This window comes from Pleurodeles waltl, chromosome 9 (assembly GCF_031143425.1).
Source record: "Pleurodeles waltl isolate 20211129_DDA chromosome 9, aPleWal1.hap1.20221129, whole genome shotgun sequence".
In the NCBI taxonomy this organism is placed as follows: domain Eukaryota; kingdom Metazoa; phylum Chordata; class Amphibia; order Caudata; family Salamandridae; genus Pleurodeles; species Pleurodeles waltl.
Genome location: NC_090448.1, coordinates 882018718 through 882036133, shown reverse-complemented (window position 1 = coordinate 882036133; position 17416 = coordinate 882018718). Strand labels below are relative to the sequence as shown.

Sequence of the window (17416 nt, the reverse complement as noted above, 5' to 3'; positions counted from 1 at the left end):
TTGGATGTCGCTTGGTGCATTTTGTTCACTAGCATGATGACTAAGGACCACATTTATGGATAGATGGGCAGTCACTGAAGAGATTTTAAGTGATTTTTGGATTGTGGCTCTGCTTGTTGAGCTGAGGAACTGAATTATGGATGTATTAAAGATGCAGAGTACACTATTGGAGAAGACCGAAGAACACAGAATTATAGTAGTCTATTCAGGAAAGAGTTATTGTAGGGAGTTGGCTCTGTATGCACTATTTCAAAGTAAGGAATAGTATGCACAGAGTCCAAGGGTTCCCCTTAGAGGTAAGATAGTGGCAAAAAGAGAATACTAATGCTCTATTTTGTGGTAGTGTGGTCGAGCAGTAGGCTTATCAAAGGAGTAGTGTTAAGCATTTGTTGTACATACACACAGGCAATAAATGAGGAACACACACTCAGAGACAATTCCAGGCCAATAGGTTTTTGTTATAGAAAAATATATTTTCTTAGTTTATTTTAAGAACCACAGGTTCAAATTCTACATGTAATATCTCATTTGAAAGGTATTGCAGGTAAGTACTTTAGGAACCTTGAATAATCACAGTAGCATATATACTTTTTACATAAAACACATTTAGCTGTTTTAAAAGTGGACACAGTGCAATTTTCACAGTTCCTGGGGGAGGTAAAGTAATGTTAGTTCTTGCAGGTAAGTAAACCACCTATGGGGTTCAAATTGGGGTCCAAGGTAGCCCGCCGTTGGGGGGTTCAGAGCAACCCCAAAGTCACCACACCAGCAGCTCAGGGCCGGTCAGGTGCAGAGTTCAAAGTTTTGCCCAAAACGCATAGGCTTCAATGGAGAGAAGGGGGTGCCCCGGTTCCAGTCTGCCAGCAGGTAAGTACCCGCGTCTTCGGAGGGCAGACCAGGGGGGTTTTGTAGGGCACCGGGGGGGACACAAGATCACACAAAAAGTACACCCTCAGCGGCACTGGGGCGGCCGGGTGCAGTGTGCAAACACGCGTCGGGTTTCCAATGGATTTCAATGAGAGACCAAGCGGTCTCTTCAGCGGTGCAGGCAGGCAAGGGGGGGGCTCCTCTGGGTAGCCACCAGCTGGGCAAGGGAGAGGGCCTCCTGGGGGTCACTCCTGCACTGAAGTTCCGATCCTTCAGGTGCTGGGGGCTGCGGGTGCAGGGTCTTTTCCAGCCGTCGGGATTTTAGAGTCAGGCAGTCGCGGTCAGGGGGAGCCTCGGGATTCCCTCTGCAGGCGTCGCTGTGAGGGCTCAGGTGGGACAACTTTGGTTACTCAGTCTCGGAGTCGCCGGAGGGTCCTCCCTGAGGTGTTGGTTCTCCACCAGTCGAGTCGGGGTCGCAGGGGGGAAAGTTGCAAGTCTCACGCTTCTTGCGGGGATTGCAGGGGTCTTTAAATCTGCTCCTCTGGATACAAAGTTGCAGTCTTTGTTGAACAGGGCCGCTGTTCTCAGGAGTTTCTTGGTCTCTTGGAAGCAGGGCAGTCCTCTGAGGATTCAGAGGTCGCTAGTCCCAGGGAAAGCGTCGCTGGAGCAGTTTTCTTCTGAAGGCAGAAGACAGGCCGGTAGGACTGGGGCCAAAGCAGTTGGTGTCTTCTTTCTTCTTCTGCAGGGGTTTTTCAGCTCAGCAGTCCTCTTCTTCGGTAAGTTGCAGGAATCTGAATTCTTAGGTTCAGGGGAGCCCTTAAATACTAAATTTAAGGGTGTGTTTAGGTCTGGGGGGTTAGTAGCCAATGGCTACTAGCCCTGAGGGTGGGTACACCCTCTTTGTGCCTCCTCCCAAGGGGAGGGGGTCACAGTCCTATCCCTATTGGGGGAATCCTCCAAAACCAAGATGGAGGATTTCTAAAAGTCAGAGTCACCTCAGCTCAGGACACCTTAGGGGCTGTCCTGACTGGCCAGTGACTCCTCCTTGTTTTTCTCATTATCTCTCCTGGACTTGCCGCCAAAAGTGGGGGCTGTGTCCAGGGGGCTGGCATCTCCACTAGCTGGAGTGCCCTGGGGCACTGTAACACAAAGCTTGAGCCTTTGAAGCTCCTGCTAGGTGTTACAGTTCCTGCAGGGGGGAGGTGTGAAGCACCTCCACCCAGAGCAGGCTTTTGTTTCTGTCCTCAGAGAGCACAAAGGCTCTCACCGCATGGGGTCAGAAACTAGTCTCTCAGCAGCAGGCTGGCACAGACCAGTCAGTCCTGCACTGAACAATTGGGTAAAATACAGGGGGTATCTCTAAGATGCCCTCTGTGTGCATTTTTTTATAAATCCAACACTGGCATCAGTGTGGGTTTATTATTCTGAGAAGTTTGATACCAAACTTCCCAGTATTCAGTGTAGCCATTATGGAGCTGTGGAGTTCGTTTTTGACAGACTCCCAGACCATATACTCTTATGGCTACCCTGCACTTACAATGTCTAAGGTTTTGCTTAGACACTGTAGGGACATAGTGCTCATGCACATATGCCCTCACCTGTGGTATAGTGCACCCTGCCTTAGGGCTGTAAGGCCTGCTAGAGGGGTGACTTACCTATGCCACAGGCAGTGTGAGGTTGGCATGGCACCCTGAGTGGAGTGCCATGTCGACTTAGTCATTTTCTCCCCACCAGCACACACAAGCTGGCAAGCAGTGTGTCTGTGCTGAGTGAGGGGTCCCTAGGGTGGCATAAGACATGCTGCAGCCCTTAGAGACCTTCCCTGGCATGCGGGCCCTTGGTACCAGGGGTACCAGTTACAAGGGACTTACCTGGGTGCCAGGGTTGTGCCAATTGTGGAGACAATGGTACATTTTAGGTGAAATAACACTGGTGCTGGGGCCTGGTTAGCAGGGTCCCAGCACACTTCTCAGTCAAGTCAGCATCAGTATCAGGCAAAAAGTGGGGGGTAACTGCAACAGGGAGCCATTTCCTTACAGTTATTTCAAAAAAAATCTTTATTTCCATTAAGTTGTAATAGGGGAGGAGACCTCCTTGACGGACACACCCTGGAAAGAATCTTGACTTCCCCTGGTGATGCTGCTGTAATACGAAATTCACCACCACTTCATCTCTTTTAACATCATCCTCCCTGTAAAAAAAAGAATGAGACACTCAATCAACAGTGTATAACTTCCTTCAGACAGCTAACTAATATGGAATTTACCTAACCAGTCCTTAGCAGATCCTGGACCCTACAAAAGCTTTAAAAGCATTATTTTAAATCATATGCTGAATTATTTGGCAAGGAACAATTTGAAAAAGTCCCTAAACACCACAGTTTTTCCATGCAGTTTAAAGACTTTCCTCATCCAATCACTCATCAAGAAAAGGAACATGACCCATATAACCCTGCCAACTGCAGACACATTTTCATTGTCTCATTCCTTGGAAAACAGATAAGAATGGTGCTCATCTTGGTTTTCCAACTCTGCTGAGAAGAATAACCTACTCTTGAACTAACAATCTGAGTTTCACCTAGACACAGGCAGCATTGATATCCATCTGGGATAATTTAAAGTAACAGTGGATAAAATGGAGTTGCACCAGTAATACTTTTTTTAATGTATCCAATAAGCTTTGACACTGTCCATTATCAGAAAATTACTGCTGTGACTAGAAAAGCTTGGCTTGTGAGGAATACCCTGAATTGGATCAAACCAATGCAGTTCTTCTTACACATCAGGATGCCTTGCACTGTGGCATACTGCACGGCACAATGATTTCCCCAACCTACACCTCATCCCCTGCCAGACTTGATCAGGTCATGCAACCTCACATGCTGCAACTATACATATGAAACACAGATCTTATGGTCATAGACATAGTTCAGTTTGATGACTCCTCATACGCTGAATTGATGATAGTCAGTCATCTAATAATCATTTCACAAAAACAGAGATCAGAACCTGTGGATACTGAAACAACCACCAGCCAGTGGCAATTTGTACCATACAGCTGGAGGATCTGCATGCAACTGCAAATTAAGTAAGAACCTCAGATTTCCCATGGACTCAAATGACCACCCATGTCAATGAGGACACTATATGTGAACTTCCAAGAAACATCTTCTCTCATCTGGCATGCCATCAGAAATTACACACCATTCTTACATTCCTAATATCACAGGTAGATTATTCAAATGACATGTAGTGAGGAGCTCTCTGCTTGATACCATAAACATTACAAAGGGTCCAAAAGACTGCTACTACACTTTCATCAATGGGAACACCTGACACCGGGGTTTCTAACGCTATACTTACACCAGTTACTAGTAGCCAAGTGCTTACCTTTTAAAGCAGTTCTATCTTCCCTTGAGATACCCAGTGGGAAGGCTCACAGAAAATGCAAGTCAGTGGCTCACTAGACTAATGCATCCACTCAAATGATCTGTCTTTGAACTCATGAACACAGGTTTGAATCTCTGTGGGTTTTCTTAGCCTTTCATCCTTCTAAGGTTGTTAAATTGATTATGATTAAGTTGGGTAACAATAAACATCTTTTTTTTTCAAGGCCAAAAGACACTACCTGGGAGAATGTTCACTTTACAAATACACGTTATGTCATGTTGTTGGTGAAATTCCAGCAATATTTCCTCCACAGAAGGCTAAGCTCAGAATTAGCCCTTCAACTCATCATCCCTGAAAATATATATATATATATATATATATATATATATATATATATATATATATATATATATATATATATATATATATAATTCTTTAGCAAAACTTTAGAACTCTTTGCCAGTCAACCAAAAATAGTAGTTTACAAGGTAAATCTAACTTTCAGGAGGAAAATAAAAAAATTAAAAAATGTTTCTTCCGAGAAGTAGAAAAAGTCGGAACCTCTGGCATCAACCTGAGCAACATTCAAAACCAGAACAGTACATACTGTAGGAAACTGGATGTTTTTTTGCAGATGCTCCCCAACACTTTTTTGCCTGCTTTAGAACCACGAGATGCTGGTTTTCAAATGTGACAGTATACTGAGACCTGCTAACCAATCCTCAGTGCCAGTGTCCATTCCTTAAAACAAAGTATGTCTAATTGTAGCACATTTGGTAAAGACCTTTGGAACCCCTGTAAGTCCGAAGTAAATGGTACTTTGGTACCTACGACATGGGTACTAAAGAGGGTCCCTAAGGGCTGCAGCATATCTTATGCCACCCTAAGGGACCTACACACAAATTGCACGCAGCTTGCCATTGCTGGCAGGAGGTATTATCACCTCTGCCAACAGGATGGCTAGTACATTTGCTTACCATTGCCAGGGACTTAAAATGCCCCTGCCGCCTTTGATATGCAAACCGAGCTTAGGGGGTCTATTGACCCCAAGTGTAAGTAGCCAATTGGCTACTACTCTTCAGTCCCCTAAATTGAGTATTTAGGAGACCTCCTGAGACCAGGAATACAGATCAAGTCAAGACTTGACTACCAGGAACCGAGGAAGAGAAAAGAAGGACCAAAGAGAGCGAGAAATAAAGTCCTGCTGCAAAGATTGGTACAAAACCGTGCCAGGCTGCTTGTACTTATACAATCTCTGTGACCAACTATGCAAAGTGTTGGACAACCACCTCAAATCCGTAGACGAGTGCCCAACACCTCTACAACAAGAAAAGATCGCCCTTGGAGTAGAGGGGCTACTCCCCTGCATTCACAGGCAGCTGTCCAGTCCACAGTGTTGCTGACCATTGTGTCCACCACCAGAGCAAGCTACCAGGAAGAGGTAATCGAGGCACTAGGAGGTCAGACCCATCTTCCCAGCAAGTCTCGAGACGCTGACCCCCATTTAGCCCCACAGAACAATACCCTGGGTACCGGAGCAGTTGCAGCAGCCAAGGCTTGTTGTGTCCAGTCCGGACACTAACACCAAGGAAAACCGACCTGCACGTTGAGGGACTTAAGGTACAGTGAGACCCACATCGACAGTTGCCCAGCTGTCTTGTTTGGATCCTCTTCTGCAGATCCAAGATACTGAGGGGTCTCTAACCATTGTGCCCAAACCCCTCAAAGCACCTTTGCAGCTGAGCCCCACAGCCCACGTCAGAGACTGTACCCACAGGGTCCTGAGACCTGAAGAGCTGAGCCCACCCTTTGGTTTGACCAAACTGGTCCCCTATTTGCTTCCTGCAGTCTTTCTGCAGGAACCAAGAACCCTGAGGATCGCCAGCAGCACAACCCAGTGGCTCTAAACCCCACTGCACATGAGCCCCGCAGCCTGAGTAAAAGTGTACCGACTGTGTCCTCACGTGGCCAAGACCCTCAAGAACAGAGCCCCTTTGGGTTCAGCCGGACTGGTCACCCAGTCCCCTTTTGCAGCCTCTTTTGTCCGGGTCCGTTTCCCATTAAAGTGAATGGAACACCCAACACTGTAAGGGCACCTCTGCACTGGGGGATGCCCCAGTGCCTCCCAAAGTGACCTCATAGTGCTGCCTTGGACCTTTGCCCATACTCACCTTAACTCCCACAGACTGGTCCAGTAAGTCATTGCAAAGTGCCGTTTTGCAGTATATGTTTATTCCCCTTAGGATAACATTACACTTGCAGACTATAGTATAGGTGTATTTTACTGTGACTTAAACATTGATAAGTCAAAAGGTACCTAACTGATAAAGATGATCTTGATGTCTGAATTTATACAATAATCACTGTTGTTTTTATAAATTGGTGTTGGATTTCTTTATTGTTATCTCGCTTACTGGGGGGGGGGGGGTGAGAGAGTGAGATAAATCCTTCACACTATCCTCTGCTAAGTATAACTGCTCACTCACACTACCACAGAAGAGAGGTTTCCTACATAATACAGCTTACTACACATATTGCATAGGAGTTCCAAACAGTCACAGAAATATCAAACCTGGATACTGTTGAGGGGGCAGTCTTACATGCAGGCTGTATGGAGAGAGTGTCCAAATGCTGTTGAACTCACCACAGTTAGACTTTGCCTTTGCCGACTATAATCCAGGCAGGCCAAATGAATGGTGCTTATATACCACAGGAATTGCCACTATGGGTTTCTGCTGTGGCCAACTGTAATCTGGAGAGGCTACTAAGGCGGTCCTGAACAACACCGCTGTCCTGGCTGGCAGTTAAAGGAACCGTTTGAATGTACCACTAGACATGCTTATTTATAGTAAAAGAATCCGCCTAAACCCATTCAATCATCAAAGAGGATATGCACCTAATACACATAGGTATCTGCCAGTTTTAACTGGTGCATTTTAAAGGAAGGTAACATACTCCAGCCGTGCAGGCCTGCCCACAGACCTCCTCATATTAAAACTGGAGACTAGCAAGCGTTATTAACAATGGATGTGTGCTGTACAGACGATCTGGACAGATGTCTGTTCTGTTAAATCCCTCTTATCCATAAAGCCACAACACTTTAAATGTAGATCTATATGCGCTTCATAGCAGTAAAAGGTGGATTGAAAATCTTTCAGTAATCACCTTAAAATCTATATGGGATCTGTAGAGTGAATCATAATAGTTGGCAAATACAAGCTGAGCTCACTCTTATCTGTTGGGTATCCTTCCTGCACCACTAAGCACTGCAACACAAGAGACAAGGGCAGCTCTTTGCTCACTCATGCGACAAATTCTTTGCACATAGGCTCACAGCAAGTACAACACTCTTTCAACCAAATACTTCCTATGATGTAGCATCCTACCATTTCAGTAATGTTCTTTGGCTTTCCAGAATGGGTTAAGAAGCTCTATATAAATATATTTACAATACAATACAACTGACCGAACAATTGTTTTAAGGTACCTAGTGTGGAGCAGAAGCATTATCCTTCTCTACACATTCAAAAAGAGGAAATGCGTAGATGTAACTTGTTTAAATGCTCCTTAAGGGATAGATGAGAATTGGACCAGCCAGAGTCAATTGGCATTCTAGTAATAATCGAAGCAGTAGTCCACCATCCCCCCCATCTCCTGCTTCAAATGGATGTGTTGCCAAAGATCATGCTTTGCCTTTTGTTGTAGTTTAATGTTGAGGAATTAACATGCTTCCATGATACAGTCTTCAAACTGATTTTGGAGACGGATCTTAACACCATTGGTCTTTACAATTCAAAGAAAGCATGGCTCGGGGTCTAGCCCTTTGTTACTTCACATAAAGTTATCCGAAGGCCGATTTAAAAAGTGGGAGAGAGTTTGGTTGTAACTGGTTGCCTAAGAAAGAAACTACTAATTGAAGCAGTAGTAATCTAACCCCCATTTTATAAAAACAGTTACTAGGTGAAACATTGTTTCAAAGGCCACGGAGAGGTCCAACAGGACCAATACGTTTTGCTTCCCCTGTCAAAAAGCATGTGGATGTCGTTGGTGGTAGAAACCTGCATTGTCTCTGTCCTAAATTACTGAACAATCCCTAGTTGAGCAGGGTCCAACATGGCACAATGCTTGTGATCGTTCTGGATTCTGAATGGCCTTTAAAAATAACTGCTGCTTAATGATAATGTGATGTTAAGATGAATTTGCATGAATGGTGCAAGCAACACATTTTTAAGTGAAAGAAAGAATCATTCTTTGTAACGTGTTTGGAGTATGTTGAAATTGATTTTTGTTGGATGCTGCAGCCTCACCCTTAAACAATCAGTTGAAGAAGTTTACACTGGATTCTGCAATCAACAATTGTTTACAGACTGCCAAGAGCAGCACTGTATCCGTGGCATTTTCTGTTACCTTTGATCAGTTCTGCATCAGTTGGTAATTTAAGTATCACGTGCATTAAATCAATCATTATACCAAGAATGCTGTTGGATATAATAATGACAGTAATCCCAATTACATTAGAGTGGGATAAAAAATTACATTTGACTCTTAAGTAGATTATCGCCATTGCTTTAATATACACAAGTGCCTTGTCATTGTAATCTATGATGATGTATTTGTCCATTAACCATACACACCTGACTATTTGTGGTGTTCCCTAGGGGATGTTCTGAGCATTGCAGTCCACATACTACAATATTTGCCGCACCAAAACTCACGCTATAATGCTTTGCAGGGCATTACTGTTACAAAGCAACATCGCAAAACAAAATAAAATGATGGACGGAGTGTTGAAACTTTTCAAACACTAACCCCAGTCACAGATCTGGTTCTTCGTTCTTTTTCTCGCCACGTCACCCCAGTTTGGACCCAGCCATATGCAAATCAGTCTTGACCCTGTTCCTCATGGGAACAGTCCATCCCGAACTGCTAGGCCAGGTCTTCCCTGGACAGGAAACAAGCATCCTGGGACGGGTTTTAGGGTATCGCCCTTCATCAGCCAGGCAAACTCAGATTTGTCTAGTAAACATTGCTCCATTATTCACATCACGTTACATTTGGTTTTGACAACAGTATCTTCTAGCTGTTCAGCTTAGGCTCAATAGAAGCACAACCACCTACAACAAACAAGTGGTGGTTTGCAATAAAGGGTGGATTATGTTTCTAAACTGTTGAATAATCAAACACACTGTAAAATAATAAAGAAATCAATGAAGTATTCTAAACCATATTCAGGCTACTATATTGTGAACCTAGGTTCGGTGAAGTAAATATCTGTTTTAATTTCCCAAGAGGATTATTCAGTGACTAACCAGAGTGACTACAAGTGTACATGTATGCTGTCATTGGCACTAGTATCAAACAGACAAAAAAACTAAAGTGACCGCTTTTTCATCAGCACCTTTCATTTGGGTGATTAATGCTTGTCGTTTTTATCCCTTATGCTGGGAATTAACACAATGGGCTTATGTCTAGGTCAATTAATTAGCAAAGCAGTAATTGGACATTTGGACGGTTTTTAGTGATTGACATTGGGAGCAATTCGTTATTCTCTCTGTTGGATTTTAACTTTCACTTGCTCTCTGCTTAGTAAGTGTACCTGAATTAGTACTTAAAAAGTCGAGAACATTCAAACTGCTCTGTGCCCAATAAAACCATAACAGCTCTTTTCTATCTTCTATTTTCTTCACTACCATGTTGTGTTATCTGACACGTATGATACCTGAATGCCATGAAAAAATGCAAGCTCATTTGAGCTGAAAAGCCTTAAAATTAAAAAATTTAAAAAAATTAAAACCGGGACCGTCGTTCAGTTGACACACAGTCAAGTGGGAGAAATAGATACTGCCACGTAGCAGAGCATTAAGCCAGGTAAGGACACTGGCGGTAGTCGGTGTGCCCTGTGAGGTCCCATTGGGCTATGTTAGCTTAACACTTACCCTCTCCACTCCTTTCAGTGCCCATACTTTACTACATTTTACCACTGCTAGAGGCTTCTCATTTCTAACATTCCATAATCACCACCTTGCTTTGAGGAGGCACCTTTCCTTCATAGCAGAGTAATTCATGCTTCATTTACCCCTTGGCATGAACCACTGCCCTACCAGTAACAGTGTGGACAATTCCCGTCCGTGGCACTGGAGTGAAAATTAATTTTGGAGATCACATGCGTGCTAGGATTTAAAGCTCTGCCTCTCATTCACTACAGTCACAAAATAAAGCGGCACATTTTTAAGATGAAGTGAAGTGCTACTTTAGAAGATCCTGGGGCAACCCTAAATTAATGAGATCCCTCTGAGAGTGATGCCTGACTTCCTTTAAGCATCAGCTTAAAAATATTAATCCTTCAACTGTCTCAGTCGCACATGCTCACAACGTTTGTGTCGCCCTGGAGTAAATTAGAACATCAAAACTCTCACAACTGGCCTGCAATATGCCTGAGCTCAGCCCAGCTAAACTATAGATATATTATATATATATGACACTAGGTGAATCTTGTTGGTGCAGGTTTTAAAGCCAAGGAAATAATGTTGCAAAGGTGTTTGTCTTTTTCATAACTTACAGACTACCTTTGCTTTTCTCCTTAATGAGATATGAAAGTAAACATCTTGTAAATCTAAATTCACCAAAAACATGTCGGGTAAGTAGTATGAGTTCTAAAGTTAACATTTTGAAGTGTTCTTTTTACAAATTAATTTCTTCAAACACCTTTACCATATGAGCCAGTACAAGCCCTTCACACTGATAGAAGTCTTGTTACACCTGCTCACTATCCATAACCGATATGATCTTAAATAAGATTGGCATGACTTGGAGGAAAAAGTACTGGTATAGCAATAACAAACTGTTACTCTGCTGGCCCCAGGACATTGCATCTTAAGACCCAAGCCTGAAAAAACGGTCCTTTGTAAACGAGAAACCTAAGCTGCGTTTCTCCTCAAAGGCAACTAGAATCTTGACCTTCCATCTTGTTGTATCGTCCAATTTTCAAACTTTCTCCTCTCATCCTCCCGCATCTCAATAGCTTATGAGTACTCTGACCATTTTCCATGTTTGCACATTGATTGTTGTGTGACCTGTAGATTTGTATACTCTTAGTATTTATGTTTGGAGCACATACAGATCACATCATCTTCTTCACCGTTCTTTCATTTCAGCAGAATATGAAGCTTCTCTAACGCTGACTGGCCTGTGTGGATACCTAATCATACATTACGTGTTTTGACAGTAAAGAGCTATTCATCTTCAAGCACCAATGCTAGACCAAATATCTTGTACAGGAAGTAGTTATATACGATTGTGAGCTGTTGATAGGCAAATTGTTATGCATGTGTATACTTTTTTCCTCTGTCAGGTCACTGCTGGCAATATGGTTTATGATTGTAACCCACCTATGTCTCTCTTAAACCCTTGCCTACCATTGCAAAAGATAATCCACATGAACACTGCTGAGACGCTTATAAAGTGTGTTTTAGCCCCTGTAAAAACACTTAGAAGTAGAATGCCACCAGGCGCTAATGATATTTTAGTTCGCAAATACTATGGTCTTTAAAATGCCCTGTTTTAAAGTTCTGTCTAGATGTGCCCTATTAGCCTGTCCGAGTACATACCTTAAATGTACAATATAATTTCAAAAGTCTCTTCATTTGATTTTACACAGCCAATGTTCTGGAAACTTTGCGTGCCGATGGTAATGTGTTGATAGCTGTCGACACTGCAGGAAGAGTTCTGGAACTGGCCCAACTACTCGATCAGATCTGGAGAACAAAAGATGCTGGACTTGGTGTTTACTCTCTCGCTCTGCTCAACAATGTTAGCTACAATGTAGTGGAGTTCTCCAAATCCCAGGTCTGTCCTTGTGTAAATATTAAATATCTGTATGAAAGTTTCTGTGTTTATTTTGTTTGTGTGTGATAATGTGTCTAGATTAAATGTTGTTTGAAGGCTTATTTTAAAAATGTATTTGAAGAAAGATTCTTCCTTGATTCATTAGTTAAGAATAATTGCCCAACACCAGGCCTAATCCCAGGAATAGTATTTTAAAGCCCGTTCACCTTCAGTTTGTTTTAGACATTATTCCAAACATTACAAGAAACCCGTTTGGAGGCCTCCAAATTAACACTTTGCTCCTTCAAGTTTTAGTGCAGTGTTGACTCTAAGGACTCCAAGGATGCTTGGCACCAGTGAGACACTTTAGTTTATATTTCTGTCCATTACAACCAGAACCGCTGCAGACTAACTCATGCTTACACTTCATAAGTGGTTCCCATAGCTCATGATGAGCTCTCTGCTCAAAAATCCATTTAGTCTCTATTTTGTTCTCCTTTACAAGGCTCTCGATCTTCAGCGGTGTTTTACACTGTCAACCAAGTTTTCAGTGCTAAATTCAGCACCTCAAGTTATGGGGGGGTAGTGTTATTGATGTTATTGATGAATCCATTATCCTCTACAAAGGTGTTATTTTTGACATTTTAAAACTGTCCGGAGAAGAATGAATGAACGCTTGTTTCATGAGATGTTTGATACAGAAACACAGATGAAACTATTTGACCATGAAGAGCCATGGGAACTAGATGAAGACCATGATGGGTTATTTTAAGAGAGCTCAGATTCCACCCAGTGACTCACAGATTTAAACTGAGGACACCTTATGAATTTCAGATTAGGCCCGGCATCATTCCCCTTTGATCAAGTCCTTTATCCTTTTGCCAGTTCTAGCCTCCTAGCCATGAGCAAGTTATAGATGGAGGATGATCCACCTTTGTCTGCTCTGCTTCATTACTAACTCCCCAATAGCTGCAGTGGTGAAACAGGTTATCTTCAGGTCTTTCAGGGACTGGTACCCCCAGATGATTAAGAAAGCTTGATCTTGTAGTGAAAAAGGAATGTTTGTAAGCTGAACTTAATATACGAGGGATCCACTTAAAGGCTATCTTTAGTAGGTTCAATGGTTCATGGCAGTGGAAAATACAAAAAAAATGTTGTTTTTTTCTCCAGATGAACAATGTTTTGATGCAAAGTGCTCATTCAGGCCCATTAATTTCTAATATGTTAAGATTCTGCCGATCTTCCTTACTTGGGTGTATATTAAATGGCTTGTGAAGTATTTATTTGTGCTAATTTTCTGTTGGCTTCCTCGTAGACAAACGTCATTAAATTCAAAATTAAACATTTAAAACTACTTTGCGGGAACTAGAATAGGATATCAGATAGGACATAGTCGCGCCATAAACCGGGGGAGGGTGGGGTAACCTGAATATACAGTCTATCAAGAATGGTGGGCAACTTTATCATGTGGTTGTCCGAGGTGAGAGGAACAGGGATCGGTTGATTACAATTTTGTAAACTTGCTATTTGGTGCAGGTTGCATTTTGCTGTTACAAAAAGCATAGGGAGATGGCAATCGGAGATACAACAACAAGCTGCCCTGGGTGGGTCAGATGCCCCCAAAAGGGAGACCAAGGCACTCCAATTCACACTATGGCATGAAACTACAGGATTGTGCAATAGAATGTCAGGCAACTGTGCAATCCTGTGAAGCGATATAGAGTATATTCCTACCTGCCACACACGGGGTGGGTAGAGTGTGCCTTCAGGAGATGGGCCTCACAGACCGTAAAGCTGAAAGGCTAAGGAAGAAATGGAGGGGACAGCTATATGTGTCCACCTTTTCCTCGTATGTCAGAGGGTGGTGATGTGGGTGAGACCGGGAGTTCCCTTTAAGATGATCTACGCAGAAGCTGACACGCAGGGGAGATTTATGTTGCTCTAAGGCACATTTGATGGCACAGACATAACCATACTCAGCACGTACACACCCAACATAGATGATGGGGCTTTCTTCCCCAAGCTACAGACACTATGACGGATAGATTGTTATGGGTAGGAACCTTCAACTGCATGATAGATGCCAACACGGACAGACAGCTACTGCGACCAAATCCAGAATGGTGTGCTCCCTGGTGGACACTATGGTCGACCTGGTAGGTGAGGACATATGGTGCGAGAGACACCCTTAACACAAAGAATTTTCCTGCTACACAACACTTAAAGTAGGCTAGACTGAGCATTGGGTACGGCAAACCTGAGGACAGAAATACAGAAACTAAGCTACATGGGGAGATATCTCAGACCACTCCCTGTTACTGCTGGAGTGGAATAGACAAGGGGACAATTCCGGAGGTGAGAATGTATAATTGCATTCTACGGAGTACGCAGGTGGGTGCAAACGGAACTTGGAGACCTGGAAAGTAAACTAGCGGAGGCACAGAGAAGGAGATCAGGAAAGCATGGGCCAAGTGACATTCTCAACACAGTTGGTGGGCCCCCTTCTTGAGGTGTTCAGGGAAACCAAGGAATGAGGGTTATTACCCCAGAACCTAAGAGAGGTTGTGATATGTATGGTCCCCAAGCCCGGGGGGATAAAATCGAAACCTCTTCATATCAACCCCTCCCCATGCTCAATGTAGACATGAAAGTACTATGCAAGATCCTAGCCGTTAGACTAGCAACGGTGGGGGGATTGCTGGTACACGAGAACCAGTGAGGCTTTATGCTGAAGCAGAGCAGAGCTGATAACCTGCGATGACTGGCACATGTTATGCACTTGATCAGGAGCTAGCATTGGTATCGATAGACATTACTAAAGCATTTGACATAATACAATGGAGCTACCTACACATGCTGGTGCTGCACATGTGGTTTGGCCCAAATTTCAGACGATGGGTGGAGGTCCTTTACACATCGTGTCGGCCAAGGGTACGCAGTTGAGAGTTAGTGTCTGAAGACTGGGGAGTATGGCGAGGAACAAGGCAGGGATGCCCTCTCTCGCCCTTAATGTTCGCCTTGCCACTGAACCATTCGCAATGCAACTCAGGAGAAATATGGGGACAGATGGAATAAGAGTGGGACAAACCACACACCTCTTATCTTTGTACAACACCCACGGGACTCTGTCCACCAGCTGATACAACACCTGGTGCTGTTTGGGGAGGTGGCGGCCTTCGCATTAACAGAAAGAGATTGCTGTTGCACCCACTGGGGGTGCTGGGGGAAGGCAGGAGGGGGAGTTGCCCCCGCTGGGACTTCCGCTGGGAGAGAACCACGTTATGGCCCCTTGATACTATGGTGGGGCGTGGCCCAGAGCATCAAAGACGATACTGCATTGCTTGACTTGTGACAAGGTTAACAGGTCTCTTCCTCCCCTGGTGTCTCTGCACCCTTTACAATGTCCGGTACATGCTTCCATGTGAATTATTTCGCACACTGGACAACCTACTTACTTCCCTGGTTTGGGCGGGGAAAAGGAAGCACTGGCAGCCTTAAACCAACTGGAGAGAAATCGCAAGTGGGGGTTGGGTCTTCTAGCCCTGCAACTGTATTATTATGCAACCAACTTGCATTATGTCCCACGGTGGTTACCTGGGGCGGACTGCGCAGAGAAAAGAATCTTCAGGGGTATATGACACGCACACGTTAATGGAACTACTTATGTGCGGCAAAAGGGTACGTACCTCCAGGTACCCATATTTAATACCGTAGACTGCGGAGATATGGGAGCGGACAATTTCAAGAGTGTTTAAAAGGCCCGCGATCACCAGGGAAATAGACATATGGACACTGATCCCATTCTGCCGCACAGATACGAACATGTCCATGGTGAGATGGAGAGAGAAGGGAGGGGTGCCTAAGATTGGGGGACCTGTACCCGGGAGTCACGTTTACGGAGGTGGAGAGGTTTAAGGTTGGGGGAGGACAATTCTTTCAATGTTGTAAGCTGAGAGATACAGCACGTGCAATTTGGGCTGACTTCCGCAGGGCCCCGATAGTCACGACAGCGCTGCGGCTGATGTTGATGGCGGGCAGGACTAGACACATGGGCACTCAGGCATACAAGCGGACTGAAAGCCGATAACACCCGTGGCTAGGAGGGCGTGGAAGAGGACTTAGCTACACAATTTTCTGCTGCAGAGTGGAATATGCCATGAATTGGTGAAACGAGTATCTTGTAATGCTACAATTAAATTGCCACATTTTCATTACCTCCACCGCACATATCTAACCCCGATCAAACTGCACAGTATGTATCCAGAGGAGCGAGCTGCCCCAGATGCATCATAGACGAGCCTCGTTCCTGCATATGGCCGGGGAGCGCCCGGAAGTGCCGCGGGTACTGGCTGAGGGTGGCGCAGAAGCTGAGAGGGGTGACAACACTCACATTTGAGACAACCCGGCAGACATGTTTACTGGGTATAATCACATGACATAATGGTGTGAAGAAGCGCTGGACATTCTTGCAGCTGGTGCTGACCCTGGCAAAACGGAGTGTGGCCATGGGGTGGCTGGGGACATGAATAATGTCCATAGGACTATGGTGTAGGCATGTCTAAGAATGGACCAAATCGGAGCAAATACATCTGAAAAACTCTCAAAGAGATGACAGACTGGCAGAAGACCTGGAAGAATGGGCAGACCTGATGGATAGCATGCTAGAGCCAAGCCGGGGGAGAGCGCAAGCACCACACACAACAGAGACCTGTCAGATGCCTCAGAGCGGTGCATGAGTAGTGCACGATCAGAAGTGACCAGCCCCATCATAAAACGATAGATGCTGGGAACACGGGGACAGTGAGAGAATTCTAATAATGCAGCTACAATCTGAATGGAAAGCGACAGTGGGGGTAGTGTCCCGGCAGAGAAACGACAACCATACATCAAGGATCCATTGAAGGTGTACACGGACTGACTGTAAACCTGTACCGGTTGAGGGCAGGGGGAGGGTACAAACAGTTATTGTTATTGTTGACTGTTCACTCCATAACTGGGGAATAACAGAGATGAATAACGGATTGAATTTCCAAGGTTTGATTATAGAAATACGCCCCGATCAGATATGGGAGATGTGCGAAAAATATTTAATAAACAGAACGTGGGGAAAAAACATTTAAGACTACTTAATGTTAATAACCTAGGTCAACGTTTACAATTTCTAGAAAATAAAAAAAATGTTAATGCATCTTTCACCACCGTGCAATTTTTCTTTTAAAACAGTCTCAGACAGGATAAAAGCAAACCCAGAGATGTAAATTAGCAGTGAAAAAAATAATGTACCCTTTCTTCTCTATTCTTGTTCACAGCCTGCATTGTGCATGTGGTCAACATTT

General features: G+C 44.1%; 1 protein-coding gene across 2 annotated transcripts in view; it reads left to right on the top strand.

The window, feature by feature from the left end:
- The window catches only part of CPSF2 (cleavage and polyadenylation specific factor 2), a 188865-nt gene that overhangs the window by 46490 nt on the left and 124959 nt on the right, over nt 1-17416 (top strand). For both annotated transcript variants that reach the window (XM_069208202.1, XM_069208203.1), the window contains one exon: nt 11914-12101. In XM_069208202.1, coding sequence (XP_069064303.1) covers nt 11914-12101 — 188 coding nt within the window. The remainder of the gene's footprint in view (nt 1-11913; nt 12102-17416) is intronic.